Source organism: Paramormyrops kingsleyae, chromosome 17 (assembly GCF_048594095.1).
Source record: "Paramormyrops kingsleyae isolate MSU_618 chromosome 17, PKINGS_0.4, whole genome shotgun sequence".
NCBI lineage: Eukaryota > Metazoa > Chordata > Actinopteri > Osteoglossiformes > Mormyridae > Paramormyrops > Paramormyrops kingsleyae.
In genome coordinates, this window is record NC_132813.1 from 14,500,838 (window position 1) to 14,515,717 (window position 14,880).

At 47.1% G+C, this 14,880-nt stretch overlaps 1 protein-coding gene across 1 annotated transcript; it reads right to left on the reverse strand.

Moving 5' to 3' along the window:
* Positions 1-9,035: 9,035 nt before the first annotated feature.
* LOC111841521 (protein yippee-like 2) lies at positions 9,036-14,854 on the reverse strand. Its single transcript, XM_023807326.2, has 5 exons — positions 14,456-14,854; positions 11,824-12,053; positions 11,458-11,501; positions 11,061-11,169; positions 9,036-10,485 (listed from the first exon to the last, which is right to left on the reverse strand). Exons 2-5 carry the CDS (start codon positions 11,929-11,931, stop codon positions 10,396-10,398), a joined length of 351 nt encoding a protein of 116 aa, XP_023663094.1. The 5' UTR covers positions 11,932-12,053; positions 14,456-14,854; the 3' UTR covers positions 9,036-10,395.
* Between the last annotated feature and the right edge of the window lie 26 nt (positions 14,855-14,880).

Below are 14,880 nucleotides of genomic sequence, written 5' to 3' on the forward strand. Positions count from 1 at the left end.
AATGTATCCGTATAATGTTGTAGCCCCCCCCAATAAATCAAAACCAGCTAATACAACCCCCCCAATAATCATGTTTCTCCCCCCAATGTTCCAGCCAAAGTTACGCCCTTGAATGGGACAATATATGAATGGGTTAATAACTTTAAAACTAGACAAGACAGGCACTTCTAGTGAAGTGTGTTTTGATCAGTGGACTACAGGGAACAATGCACACCCCTTGGATTTTCAGAATAACTTTCTCTCTATCAGTTATTAATTAATACATTGTATCCATATTATATGGCATAGGGGTAATGCACTAAAGGGTTAATAGCTCTGAAACAAAATGAGACAGCCATGTCCTATGAAGTGTGCATGGATCAGGGGAACCTGGGGGACAATGCACACCCCTTGGATTTTCAAGATCACTTTCTATCTAACAGTTATTAATTATTACATCGTATCCATATTACATGCCATTGCTCCATTTCATACATATTGACAGTTAATTGATAACACAAATTAATCCATAAGTAAGTTGTAAAGTGTGATTTAGGCAGTGCACTGTGGGACAAAGCTAATGTATCACAGCTGAATTGCTTGATTATGTGTTTCGTAATTGTTGTGCATCGTTGTCTGTGTGTTGGACAACACGATTCTGTCATTAAAAACGATGGTTTCACCAGGTTTGCTCCTGATGCAGGTAAGTCTGCCGCAACTTGAGGTTCCCCTCCAGCAGGGGAGGTAGACAGTTGAGCTCCACTTTTAACAGAGCTGATGCCTTAAAAATGCGAGACTTGAACCGTGCCGATCAAGGCAGAAACGAGGGAGCTGATTCACACTGCAAGGGATGGTCATTACCGTAACACTGGACAGAGGCCGCAAAGATGCAAATGTAAGGTGTGCAGGGGCTGATGGCTGAGGCATCCAGTCATGGAAAATGTTTAAAACACTAAAGGGATACCCAGCTTTGAGGTGTAATAGGTCTAATAATCATACTAATGTGCAAGTAATCCATTCATACTGTATGTTATTGCTCTCCCCAGGCTGTGCATGATGGACCATGATTCATTTGAAACTGTTCTGATAATGGATGTCTTTCAAGGCAGACTCCCCAAGAGTCTGTCCCTGCACGTAGATAACCCCCCCAGCAGTAATTCCATCATACGTAAACACCGCACAAACAGATCTAAAAATAAGAGTCAGGGAGTTTGGCTTGCCAGGACCAGGCCCTAAAATCTCAGCCAGCACATGCTGTAGCTCTTCTTAAACTAGAAGGAAATATTAGCCACTCAAAACTTGCTAATCCGTTTAGTTTTGTACCCCCCCTCCCCTCCCGCCCCCCCAGGGCAGCACCTCTGAATGGTTTTTATCAAATTTCATCACGTTGCTACCGGTCTGAATTCAGTAAGCTTGGAACTCTCTCTACATTCCGTGTTTGTGATGCATGAAATTTTGTTCAAATTAATTTTGTTTGTTCCTAAATGTTTCCCCTTTGGCATAAGTGCTGTTTTTATTTATGTATATCAAGAATGCAGCGGTTCAATTTCCTGATCTGTGATGTGGTTTCAGTCCTGTATGTCAAAGATTCCAAATCGCTTTGTTCCTGGCTACTAGATCTCTTTTCCAAAGGTGTTCTTTCAAAACATTTTACACCCAATGAATTTGCAGACTAAAGAAACCATTGTGACTCCTTAATGGGAAATTTCATACTGAATTAATTTATCATGTGCTTATTAATGAAAATCCCTCACTGGAGCTGTTAAAAAAGAGCTTCATCCATCCATCATTTACCACTTTTCCGGGTCGGGTCGCGGGGGCAGCAGTCTAAGCAGGGAAACCCGGATTTCCCTCTCCCCGGCCACTTCATCCAGCTCCTCTGGGGTAATTCTGAGGCGTTCCCAGGCCAGCCGGGAGACATAGTCTCTCCAGCATGTCCTGGGTCTTCCCCAGGGCCTCCTCCCAGTGGGACATGCTCGGAACACCTCACCAGGGAGGCGTCCAGGAGGCATCCTGACCAGATGACCGAACCACCTAAACTGGCTACTCTCGATGCGGAGGAGCAGCGGCTCTACTCTGAGTCCCTCCCGAATGACCGAGCTTTTCACCCTATCTCTAAGGGAGAGTCCAGCCACCCTGCGGAGAAAACCCATTTTGGTCACTTGTATTCACGACCTCGTTCTCTTGGTCACTACCCACAGTTCATGACCATGGGGGAGGGTAGGAACGTAGATCGACTGGTAAATCGAGAGCTTTGCCTTTTGGCTCAGCTCCTTCTTCACCATGACAGACGGATGCAGCGCCCACATCACTGCTGACGCCGCACCGATCCACCTGTTGATCTCCCGCTCCATCCTTCCCTCACTCATGAACAAGACCCCGATATACTTAAATTCCTCCACTTGGGGAAGGACCCCCTCCCCGACCCGGAGAGAGCACTCCACCCTTTTCCGGCTGAGGATCATGGTCTCGGATTTGGAGGTGCTGATTTTCATCCCAGCCATTTCATGCTCGCGTGTGAACTGCTCCACTGAGAGCCGAAGGTCACGGTCTGATGAGGCCAACAGAACCACATCATCTGCAAAAAGCAGAGACCTAATCCTCAGGTCACCAAACCGGACACCCTCCATGCCCTGGCTGTGCCTAGAAATTCTGTCCATAAAAGTTATGAACAGAATCGGTGACAAAGGGCAGCCCTGGCGGAGTCCAACCCTCATCGGAAACTAGTCCAACTTACTGCCGACAATGCGGACCAAGCTCTGACACCAGTCGTACAGGGACCAAACAGCCCAGCACCCCATACTCCCGGAGCACTCCCCACAGGACTCCCCGAGGGACGCGGTCGAATGCCTTCTCCAAGTCCACAAAGCACATGTAGACTGGTTGGGCAAACTCCCACGCACCCTCCAGGACCCTGCTGAGAGTATAGAGCTGATCCACTGTTCCACGGCCAGGGCGAAAACCACACTACTCCTCCTGAATCCGAGGTTTGACTATCTGGCAGACCCTCCTCTACAGCACCCCTGAATATACCTTACCAGGGAGGCTGAGAAGTGTGATCCCCCTATAGTTGGAACACACCCTCCAGTCCCCCTTCTTGAAGATGGGGACCACCACCCCGGTCTGCCAATCCAGAGGCACCGCGTGTCAACCAAAACAGCCCCGCAACATCCAGAGCCTTGAGGAGCTCTGGGCGGATCTCATTCACCCCTGGGGCCTGGCCACCGAGGAGCTTTTTAACCACCTCAGAGACAGGGGAGTCAACCCCCAAGTCCCCAGACTCTGCTTCCTCATTGGAAGGCGTGTGGTGGGATTGAGGAGGTCTTCGAATTATTCCTTCCACCGACCCACAATGTCCCGAGCTGAGGTCAGCAGCACCCCATCGCTACCATAAACAGTGTTGATGCTGCACCGCTTTCCCACCCTGAGCTGCCGGATGGTGGACTAGAATCTCCTCAAAGCCGTCTGGAAGTCGTTCTCCATGGCCTCACCAAACTCCTCCCATACCCGAGTTTTTGCCTCAGTGACCGCTGAAGCCACGTTCCGCTTGGCCCGTTGGTACTCATCAGCTGCCTCCAGAGTCTCAGAGGCTAAAAAGGCCTGATAGGACTCCTTCTTCAGTTTGATGGCATCCCTCACCGCTGGTGTCCACCAGCGGGTTCGGGGATTGCCGCCGCGACAGGCACCGACCACCTTACGCCACGACTCCGGTCAGCCACCTCCACAATGGAGGCGTGGAACATGACCCATTCGGACTCAATGTCCCCCGCCTTCCCCCGGGACATGGGTGAAGTTCTGCCCGAGGTAGGAGTTGAAGCTCCTTCTGACAGGGGATTCCACCAGACGTTCCCAGCAGACCCGTACTATACGCTTGGGTTTGCCAGGTCTGGCCAGCTTCCTCCCCCACCAGCGGAGCCAACCCACCACCAGGTGGTGATCGGTTGACAGCTCCGCCCCTCTCCTCACCCGAGTGTCCAATACATGCGGCCGCAAGTCCAATGACACGACCACAAAGTCAATCATCAAATTGCGGCCTAGGGTGTCCTGGTGCCAAGTGCACATATGGACACCCTTATGCTTGAACATGGTGTTCACTCCGTGACGAGCACAGAAGTCCAATAACAAAACACCACTTGAGTTCAGATCAGGGGGGCCGTTCCTCCCAATCCCGCCCCTCCAGGTCTCACTGTCAACACCACAGACTTTTGTAGGTGGGACAGACTTTGCGAGACATCACATTGTGAAGTATTTTGCATCTGCAGGGTCTGTTGACAACCTCTGGGACACATGCACAGTCCATATCATGTCCACTTCCATGAGGAGCACAGTGACTGTACCACATTAACTCAGCACCTTCAAATTCAATTCATATTCCATTCAAATTCAATTCAAATTCATAGAACTTTTAACAAACATTGTCTCAAAGCAATTTATGGGGTCCTGGGCCCCAGGTAAATTCAGTGTGAGGTAAATTTCAGGCAGATGGTGGGAGAGCACAGGTAGGCAGGTGCAATATGGAGCAGGCTGAGGTTAACTGACAGGAAGCAGCCAGTAGTTATTAGAGGCACAATGTCACAGTGGGCCTGCGTTCATAGTAGGGTACCGCAGGGTTCAATTTTAGGACCACTATTGTTCCTAATTTACATTAATGATATTCACACCAATACAGTAAACTGGTTACATTTGCAGGCGACACCAAGGTGGGTGGTGTAGTAGATACTGATCTAGCAGCGGAGAGGCTACAATGGGATCTGGATTTAATTAGCGACTGGGCTAATACCTGGCAGATGAAATTTAACATAGATAAATATAAGGTAATCCAGGCAGGGAGCAGAAATATAAAGTACAGATATTTTATGGGTTCCACTGAAATAAAGGTAGCTGATTACGAGAAAGATCTCAGTGTGTATGTTGATGCTTCCATGTCCCACTCTCGCCAGTGTGGGGAAGCAATAAAAAAAGCCAGTAGAATGTTGGGTTACATCTCTAGGTGTGTGGAGTTTAAGTCAAGGGAAATTATGCTGCGATTATATAATTCCTTGGTAAGACCCCACCTAGAATATTGTGTTTTGGTTTAAGGTTTGGTCACCATACCTTAAAAAGGACATTGCTGCCTTGGAAAAGGTGCAACGTAGGGCTACGAGAATGATTCCTGGTCTTAGAGGAATATCTTATGAGGAGAGGTTAGCTGAGCTGAATTAGTGGGAGAACATTTTAAAACAAATTTGAGGAAGCACTTCTTTACACAGCGTGCAGTTGGAGTATGGAATAGTCTTCCTGTTAGTGTAGCGCAAGCTAAAACCCTAGGTTCCTTTAAATCAGAGCTAGATAAGATTTTAACAACTCTGAGCTATTAGTTAAGTTCTCCCCAAATGAGCTTAATGGGCCGAATGGCCTCCTCTCGTTTGTACATTTCTTATGTTCTTCTGTTCAGGCAGGTAGACAATCAGGCAGGCAGATGGACATGTGGAGCCTGCAGAAACACCTCCATGTGCTTCACCCCAGAAACAAGGAGGGGATAAGGAATGTGCATGGGCATGTGCAGAGCGTAAAAGTAGCAATGCATGACAAAGCAACAATGCATGACAGCAGCGTGAGTGCCCTATAGAAGGGCCGTGTATGGTAGCATAAACAGAAAGGAGAGGCAAGGGGGGTTCGGCTGATTATTGTTAACTAAAATGATAGAAAACATTTTAATAAACTGACATAAAATAAGATCCGAAAATAAAATAAAAAAGCTACAACTAAATGTGGGCCTAAACTATAAATATTGCATCAGAAACCGAAATAAAAACATCAAATACAGTGGTACCTCAGTTCTCGAACTCATTAGAACTCGAATTTCTTAAAAGTCAAACCAACCAGTTTGAAAAAAAAATTACCTACAGCTGGATCTGAATCTCAGAAGTCAAACCGTGAACGCTGACCTAAGATAACTTGTACGTGCCGGGAAAGAGTCATGCTGTACGTCTCAGCTGAAACAAAGGGTAAAGCTTCAGTCTCAGCTTTGCATTAGTTGTGATAGCATCATTCATGTTTACACTAGCTGAATACATATATTTAGACAGTAAAAATACATTTAGACAACGATAGACAGTAACAGTAATTATTATTATATAATAAAATACATTTAAAAATAAAGATTTCTTATTCATTATTTTAATATTAATAACAAACCATTAATACATTTAATTATAATAATATTGTAGTGCCGAGTGGGGACGGAAACAAAGGCGCAGACGTCAGGGTATCGGGGAATACGGGGTTTAATTACAGGTAAGGCAGGCAAAACGCAGACGGACAATACAATGACCGTACTGGGGAAACAAACTGAAACGCGGAGGAAATACAGAGGACTAATGACAACAACCATAAACAGTTGATCACACGGGGATTCCACACGGGGTTAACGAGGGGGCGTGGCACATGGAAGGAGCGGACAATCGGGGCAGGGCACGTTTTTTTTTTTAACTTTACACATTGTTTGGATACATTTATTTTCTTACTTTACAAATTACTGTTTTGATAAATGTGCTTAGATGTGTTTAGTACAGTATATGCTCTTCTTGTTTTATCTGGTTCATTTTGTGTTTAAATGCTAAACAAAAAAACATATTTAGGTGTAATTTTTTGGGGCCAGGAACTAATTAAGTGGTTTTCCATTATTTATTATGGGGAAAATTCGATCAGAACTCGAACTTCTTAGGATTCGATCCGGAGTTCTGAACGGATTAAATTCGAGTTCTGAGGTACCACTGTACTTTGTTACTATTTTTAAAATATTATTTAGGTAAAATTTGCTTAACTATAACTACCATTAATAACACTGGGAATGGAATGGTGTACCCATTTTTAGGATATCAGTACATAACATGCTCTGTGTGTGTTACAGTAGACCAGTCTGGACATTTGGGCTGCTCTAGAGTCAAGTGACAGTCTTTTACTTTTACCAGAGTTTTGTTGGAGGAAGTGTTTGGCCGTCGAGCTCCTTATATCTGATAAACAGTCTTCAGTCTTTGTCAGCTGTGATGGCTCACCTGGTTTGAGTGATATGTATATCTCTGCATTTTCAGTATTGCAGTGGGAACCAGCACCGTACTTTCTTGCAATATTGCCAAGTATCAACACAGACAGAGTAAGCAGTAATGGGCCCAGCATTTATCCTTGTGGGACACTATGGTTCTGTCTTATGGATTCACGATTCCTTATTTAAATGAAAAACTGAGAGAGGTGAAATAGAATAAATGATAACCAGGAGGGTTCCTGTCCCGTATTACCAGCTAAGGATTCCCAACTAGTCCACAAGAGTGCCATGGTCTGAAGCAGGCAATGTTATCTAGAAAGGACGTATCTGTGTGTGTTTATGCTGTGACTCCCTAATCAGATTACTAATTAGAGGACTGATTGGCTGAACTGTCCTCACACCTGGGTTTGAACAGGTGACCCAAAGCAGCAATTCTCAACCCCTGGGTCGCGACCCAAATTTGGATCACGGCAATTACTGAAAGGGCTGCCAGGCAGAGTTGGAAATGTAATCATTTTAAAACCAGCAAGCTTCCATGCTGATCCAGATTTCCCAGCCCCAGTCCCAGAATTAACCTATATTAATGGGTCTTAGGTCTGCAAACGCTTAGCGCAAAACTAGTGAACACTCAGCCAATCCCAGAGACCAAACCACAGATGCTTAATTTAAAATTCACTGGCACATCCAATCAGATTTGTGTGATAGGCATTGATTGGCGTAAATTTCAGAGTGCACATCACACTTGATCATAGCATTAATTTAGACCTATACTTGATATAGAGTCGCAACTAAGCTGGCATGGTAAAAATTGGGTTGCGCTGTAAAAAAGGTTGAGAACCACTGATCTAAAGGTTATTCAAAAAAACCTGCATGCACACTGGCCCTTTGAGAACAAGATTGCCTGCACCTGGTCCAGAGTATGCAACGGTTCAGATATCACCAGTAAAAATGCACATCTGTCAGTCGTTATTTCACTGATGCAGTTTCTGTGCATAATTCATTAATGTCACTTCTATGTAATGAAAAAGACAGTTGAATTGCAGTTGTTTTGTTTGTGTGTTTTTTCCCAAGATCATTGAGATAAACAGCAGGTTAGAGAGGTCTGAAATTTGCTGGGTCATCAGGTTCAAGACTGATTACATTTAATTGGTTTAATAGCAGCAACTTTCAGAGGTTTTAGGTCATATCCATGGCCGACGACTTTCAAAATATGATGTAACAAACTGTACTACTCATTGATAGTGCAATCGCAGCCTTTGCAGAAACAGGATCCAGCTTATTAACGGGAAGAGCTCACATTAATACAGAAGTTCTGATTCTCCTACGGGAGTGGGAAACACTTTATTGGTTCTGTCCAACACAGCAAATGCAGATGAAGGCTGATAGATATTTCTAATGGATGAAGTACTTGGAATTGTTAGCTATTGTCCCATGGAAAAAATGTTATGATGTCAAAGCTTCTAAGACCTGTTGGGACTTATGCAGGAGTCGGGCCAATAGCATTATTTTGGTTTCCTAAACCCTTCTTCCAAGGAGGCTGTCTTTGGAAGGCGCATGATTGCTCACACGGCAACTTGTGCCAGCCGCTGTCCCAGTGGCTGGTTGCCAGGTGACCACAGTCTGAGCAAACACCACGCCACCTGTTACTGTAATCAGCGCCCCGTTCATAGGCGGACTTTGGCAAACGCCACAATTCCTGCGGGAATTAACGTGGGGGAGGGGTCCGCCAGGTGCCTGTGCCCACCCCCCAGGTATGAGTGACACGAGGAGACAAACAAACCCACAGGAAGATGGCAAATGGATTTCCAGCAAACCTAAGATAAGTCAATATATAAAGTTATGTTCAGTGGTTCCTCTTCACCTCAAATGAGCTGAATCAGGAAAAATGTTATTAGTTTGGGCTCTAGTTTTATCGTCATACTTAGTTCAGACCATAAATTTCTCATGGTGAGATCATGCAACCTAACACAGGATCGTATTATGATCACGGAGGTCACCTGGATGAACCATATGATGCATGAAATGCAGGGACTGAGGAATCAAGAGTCTTTATTGATGAAATTCGCTCACACCATCAACATCTCCCGTTTACAAAAGAACAGAGATATGTCCAGAGTAGAAAACAAAATAAGAGTAAACACTACGGCCCCCGGAGGACTTAAAGCACAAAGAAAATGAAAATAACCGTTACAGTTCAAAAATGAAAACAAATTAGTTATTTACAGCATAACACACAAAGCATAGTATGATGCCCATGTTCAATGAATATATATTTATATATATATATATATTAACATCTGTAATTTACAAAAACAGTGCGATACATTCCAGAGAAAGGGCCAACGACAAACAACGCTCCAGCCAATCACAATCTGTAATTTTGCCCACACATAAAAGGAAGCCATTCGTTTGGTCAATGGGTGGGTTCTTTGGTTGCTGCCGGGCTTTTAACAGCCTCTGATTGGGCATCTCCACTGCGAGTCATGTGCCCATGGCTACCAGTGGATGGTATTTCTCTAAACTCAAGGCTGTCGTATTTCTCACTGGTTGTTATCGCTGTTATTAGTGAGAAGGTGTCAAGGTGGCTCCCTTACCACCACTTGACTGCCTCTACCTTGTGCAAATTTACTTTTAACTCACGGTTAGTAATCTGCTCGATGTTCGATATCAGTTCTGCACCACTGAATCAAAGCAGAATAATTTGCAGAAATAAAACTGGCTGATCTGATACATCCCAGATTTGGAGTCGCGTGCGGTCGCGCGAGTGGCCAGACCGGAAGAAGCACACAGTCACGTTTCAGCTGGATGTATCAATGACTGGCTCTGACTGCCGCTAAAACCGGAATGGATATCCTGGCTGTGCAAAGCGACGCACCTCGCGGTGGCTGGCAGGGCCTTCCATGATGCCCCTGTGGCTGCCTTGTACATCCAGGGGCATCGGACCCTGGCAGATTGAGGGGGCCCAGCACCTTATAGGGGCCCCCCAGCTGCATCCAACCTCGCTGAGGGGTCAGTTAGCACCTCCTCTACTGGCTGGGTGACGAACGATTCCCGTTTCAGTAAAACGACACCCAGGCTGGGGACCCACGCTCCGCCAGGGGGTGTGTGTATCTGTGGAGAATTCCGGTGGCCGCCCAGCTACACCCCTCACCTGGCCAAACTCGTCTTCGATCACTGCCACCCAGGGGGCAGAACCTACATTCCCCGGCTCCTTTGGGCATTGGCCGCAGCCTTACCCCATAGCACCCTGTGATCAGGAAAGGAGTGGGTGGGATTTATCAGTGACTGTCAGGGTATGGGAGCGGGTCAGAGAGAAAACAGAGGTTAGACCAAACCAAAGTGACGCACTCATCCACACGCCGGGCTCCCTCCCTCCTCTGGACGGCCTCGCTTCAGTCCCAGCCGTTGTCTTTGATCATGTGGGCCAGCTCGATGATGAACTTGCCCTCTTTGTACTTCTGGCTGCTCTCAAAGGCATGTTCCTGGGGGAGGGAAGGGGTTCACATGGTTAAAGAGCGGACCTGTCAGTCATAAAACCTAAATTCCGACCCAAACTAGTCCTTGCCCGGTTGTTGGTATGTTTTTCTGGTTTGGCTTCCAACCCTGAAGCTAAACAAAGTCATTAAAACTCATGCTTGCGTTTAAACATGGGCTAGACGAAAACAAGGTCTCCGCTCCAGGAAACACAAGCCCTGTGCCTCGTGTGGCATCTCCAACACCTTCAGGCACTGCTGACCCATGAAAACAAGTCACAGAGCATCGTGGATGTGGAGCGGTAACCTTTGCATTTGATGCACCCTTCCACGTTTCGCACCGAAAAGCCGGCCGGCTCGTATCGCATTTCCACGCCCACGTCTGACATGCGTGTCCCCACAGCCGCTGGGATACCAGACAGGCGGGAATATAAATAACCCAAGCCAAATGGCACAGGTGCGATACATGTGGCCGCCCATGGGGAGGCGCTACCGCCACATCCCCAGATGCCACGAGGAGACACAGGGTACGTGTCAAACATCATGCACCCCACCCCAAACACCACCCCCATGCTCCCACATACGTATTTCCAGCCCAGGGTAGTCTTGCAGTTCTCGCAGTAGATATCTGCCACAGCGTGGAGACCAGTGAGCAGAACTCTCTCCTCCGCCGGTCCGCAGCCAACGTTAACCCTGTGGGGGGGACATCGAGGGTGAATGCGGCTCCAACGCCCCACCCCGCATTTAACGACCAGTGGATGAGAAGGTCAGTAGAGGATATGTTACAGATACAAAACACCCCCCCACCACCAATAAAACCTTACGCACAAATTAATCTTCCCCTAAATAAAACTACCACTTATAACACGATACTCTGTCACCAAATACATATTAAACTTTACATTGGATGTGACTGTTTTTCCTTGATTTACATGCCGCCCCCCCCCCCTCAGGTGGGAACTGAGGAAAGGAGATACTCACACGGAGTTGAAGAGATACGCCCTGCCCTGGCTTCCCTGAAAGGACTGAAACACACAGAGAGAGTCTTTGTAGCTCCCAGTCACTGAGCGGCTGTTACGTTATCCTGACTGTTAATGCCATGGCAGCAACTACAGCTATATTCATGGTGAGAGTATATGGCCATTCAAACAGACGGAATAACCCAAGGGGTAAAAATTCCATAAGGATCTGTTAAATATTACAAACAGTTAAAACAATGTAATTTAAGATGCTTTAGATTAGCTTTTCATACAAAAAAAAAATCTAATCCTCTGGTTTCTGGCCAGAACAGCTGAATGGACAGCTAACATCCATGTCCTGCCAACAGAGGGCACTGTGGAGCAAGACCTTGGAGATGAGCTCGTCGTGGTTGGCCAGATGAGCCCGGCAGTGGATGCAGCTGTAGGTGCGATGACAGCTGGGCAGGTAGGCCTGGAAGGTTTTGGAGCGGGTCATGCTGACAGGAGGTGGGCTGGGGGGGCGGTGCAGGAAGGGGCTGCCGGCCCAGGACGGCTCGCAGGGGAAGCACCGCAGCACACAGGTGAGGGCCGTGGTGGGAGTGGGGGGGGGGCACACACCTGGGGGGGGAACAGACTCACCAATTAGGCTTTAATTAGGCTTTAATAGTGGGCGGAGACTGACAGCAGGACATCGTGCCCCCGCCCTCGTTAGCAGGATGACGCCAGAGTCAGGCTAATCCCCGTTTGTGCACGGTTCCGCCAGGCTTGACGTCTCGCCCGCGGCAAACTTAATTAACACCGTTTCCGAATGAAGAAATTCATCCAAAAAAAAAAAAAAAACAGTTATCGGCAGTCTGCTGTGCTCATTAACAAGCCTCCAAAATATCCGAGCCTTGTTATCAACAGCCAAAGAAAACAAGACCGACGGGGCCTTTAGGAGCACAGACACTGACAGGCAGCCGACACGTGCAAGACGTCTTACAATAACACACACTGAGTGCGGGGGTGTGGCCTGTCGGGGCAGTACGGGGGCTGGATGCTGGTGGTCACAGGCATCCTTCCAAAAACAAATCCACAGATCCACGAAAAGACTGATCATATTCCCCACGTATTTTCTGCCGATTATGTGTTGTCCTGAGAGTGACACCTTCACAGGCCTGTCACCAGAACAGCTGAGACGAGAGTGAGATCAGAGTTACATGAGACAGGATGAGGTTGAAGGGTAGACGAGTTTCCTTCTTCACGAGCCTCGGGGGTTCCCTTCACACGACCTGCTGTGCTCTACATCCCCGTTGTGTTTAAGTTAAGCCCAACCTTATTCAGCAATCTAGTGGTCCAGTTCTGAGCAGCGGCGGTAACATGACCGCTCAATTACAGAACCAAGCATCAGGAAAATCGCTCTGCCGTTTGTCATTCTGGTAGCACAAAATGTAGTGAGAGCTGCAGATCTGAAGATTCCAGAAAGGTGACGTTACGTTACGACCTTTTCGGCCCAGTGGACAGGGACACATCACGTCATGGGGTTTACTCACCAGGCGAGAGGCCTTCATGTGATATCTGCTTAATTAATTATTCATCAGGGTATGCTGGCTGACGTCAATGCAAAGCCTGAAACATACTCCAAGCTGATCTTCATTCAGGCAACGTAATCCTTCTTAACAACACCTCGTGGTGTCAGACTCTCCAAGTATTCAGAAAAAAAATGGATGAGCTGGTAGGCTGGTCAACAATGAAAAATACATGCAGGAGACAACTGATTTTAATAGGTTAATGTGAATGAAAATAGAGAAGGACACATGGCCCGGTGAAAGGGTAACTGGTCCACACCATCATGGAACAGAAACATTTTAAGAACAAAACCAGTAAATGATCACATCTTAAGCCAAAATCTCTCTGGGTCTAGCCCAGTTCACCATTAGAAATGGATGACATACACACAGACACAGACACGTCAACTGTAGCCCAAAGACTCAGAATAAGATTAAGATTCTGAGCTAAAAGAATAATAATAATGTTCCTGGACTCCACAGAGATCTACGTGCTGCTCCTGTTCATGGCACATCACAGACACTTGCCCTACACCTGTTAGCACATTTTACTTGTAGTACACAGCAACAATCCAATCTTCCCCCTGTTCTGCTCTCTTGGCCACCGTAGCTAACCTAAGGATAACATCCATGCCTCGCCATTCTCCCGTTTAATGCCGCCCAATCCAGAAGGTGAGATGAACCTCTTGGCCCGGCCTGCACTAACGGAAACTGAACAAAAGCCGCGCGGATCCTCACGTTTCCAGAGGCGTCTGCTTAGAATAACAAACATGCACGTCAGCAGATGAACAACCGGAGACTTAAGATGCTGAAACCCCTGGCTTGTCACAGTGCAAACGTTAATGACTTATACAGGAAAGGACCAAACCGTACACACATCAGTGACTTTACCTTTCCCCTGGGTGGGGTATCAGCAGGGGTACTTACCCTGGGCGGACAAACATTATGTGGAAAAGGGAATCTGCACTAAAACGTTTTCCCCCCCAAGGACAGTCGACTAGTCATCAACTGACTACCACAGTAAAGAGAACGTCCCATAGGTATGATTTTTCTTCTGATTTGTGTTTGCTGCAGTCACAGGCATAATCTGCGCTACACGTGTTTTTAAAAACACCAGGCAGAGGACACAAGGGATTATTACTCTAATCGAACGGGAAAACAGCAGAGCTGGGCCACATCCATCACAGGTAAACACGATCATGCGTAGATTTGCACCAAATTAGCCCCCGTGAGCAGAATGTAAATTCCGCCGCGCCGCAGTCAATTTCTCTCTAGGCAAATGCGACGCTCGCTCCGCAACGGGCAGCGGAGACTGTCCGCAGCCCGGTCTACGACTGAAAAACCGCAGAGCCCGGCAAACCCACCTCCGTGGCGAAATAGGCAGCCCCCGGCAGCACGCATCTGCAGAAACACACGACGTCGTGTTTTGGGCAGACGGCCCGCAGCGTACCGGGTACGGCGAGGCGCACTCACCTAATAACTGGGGTACGAGTAGCGCAGAATCGGGTCTGCTCGCTTATTCCCTCCGCAGATCGCAGGAGATTTATGGAGAATCAGCCCTTCGCATTGCTTTTTCCAGGGTGATATCTCTTCTCTCTGCCCCCACCTCAACAGACGTGCTGTCTTAGACCGATGCAGTCGCTCACTAGCGCCCCGCACCTCCCAAAATCACGAAATGACAATGAACTAACCCTGAAAGCCACCAGTCGGACCGCCGGTCACACACATGCATAACCATTTGGGTTTTAGTCACTATGGCAGTAATACTATGCTAGTAGTAAAACAGTAAGTTTGCAACGTGATCATTAAGGCACATTTCAGAGCTCCATTCACTTACTGAATTCTCTGTTTACTACCGTGTCTATTCGCGCAAGAAGGGGTAAACAACGCACCCTTGC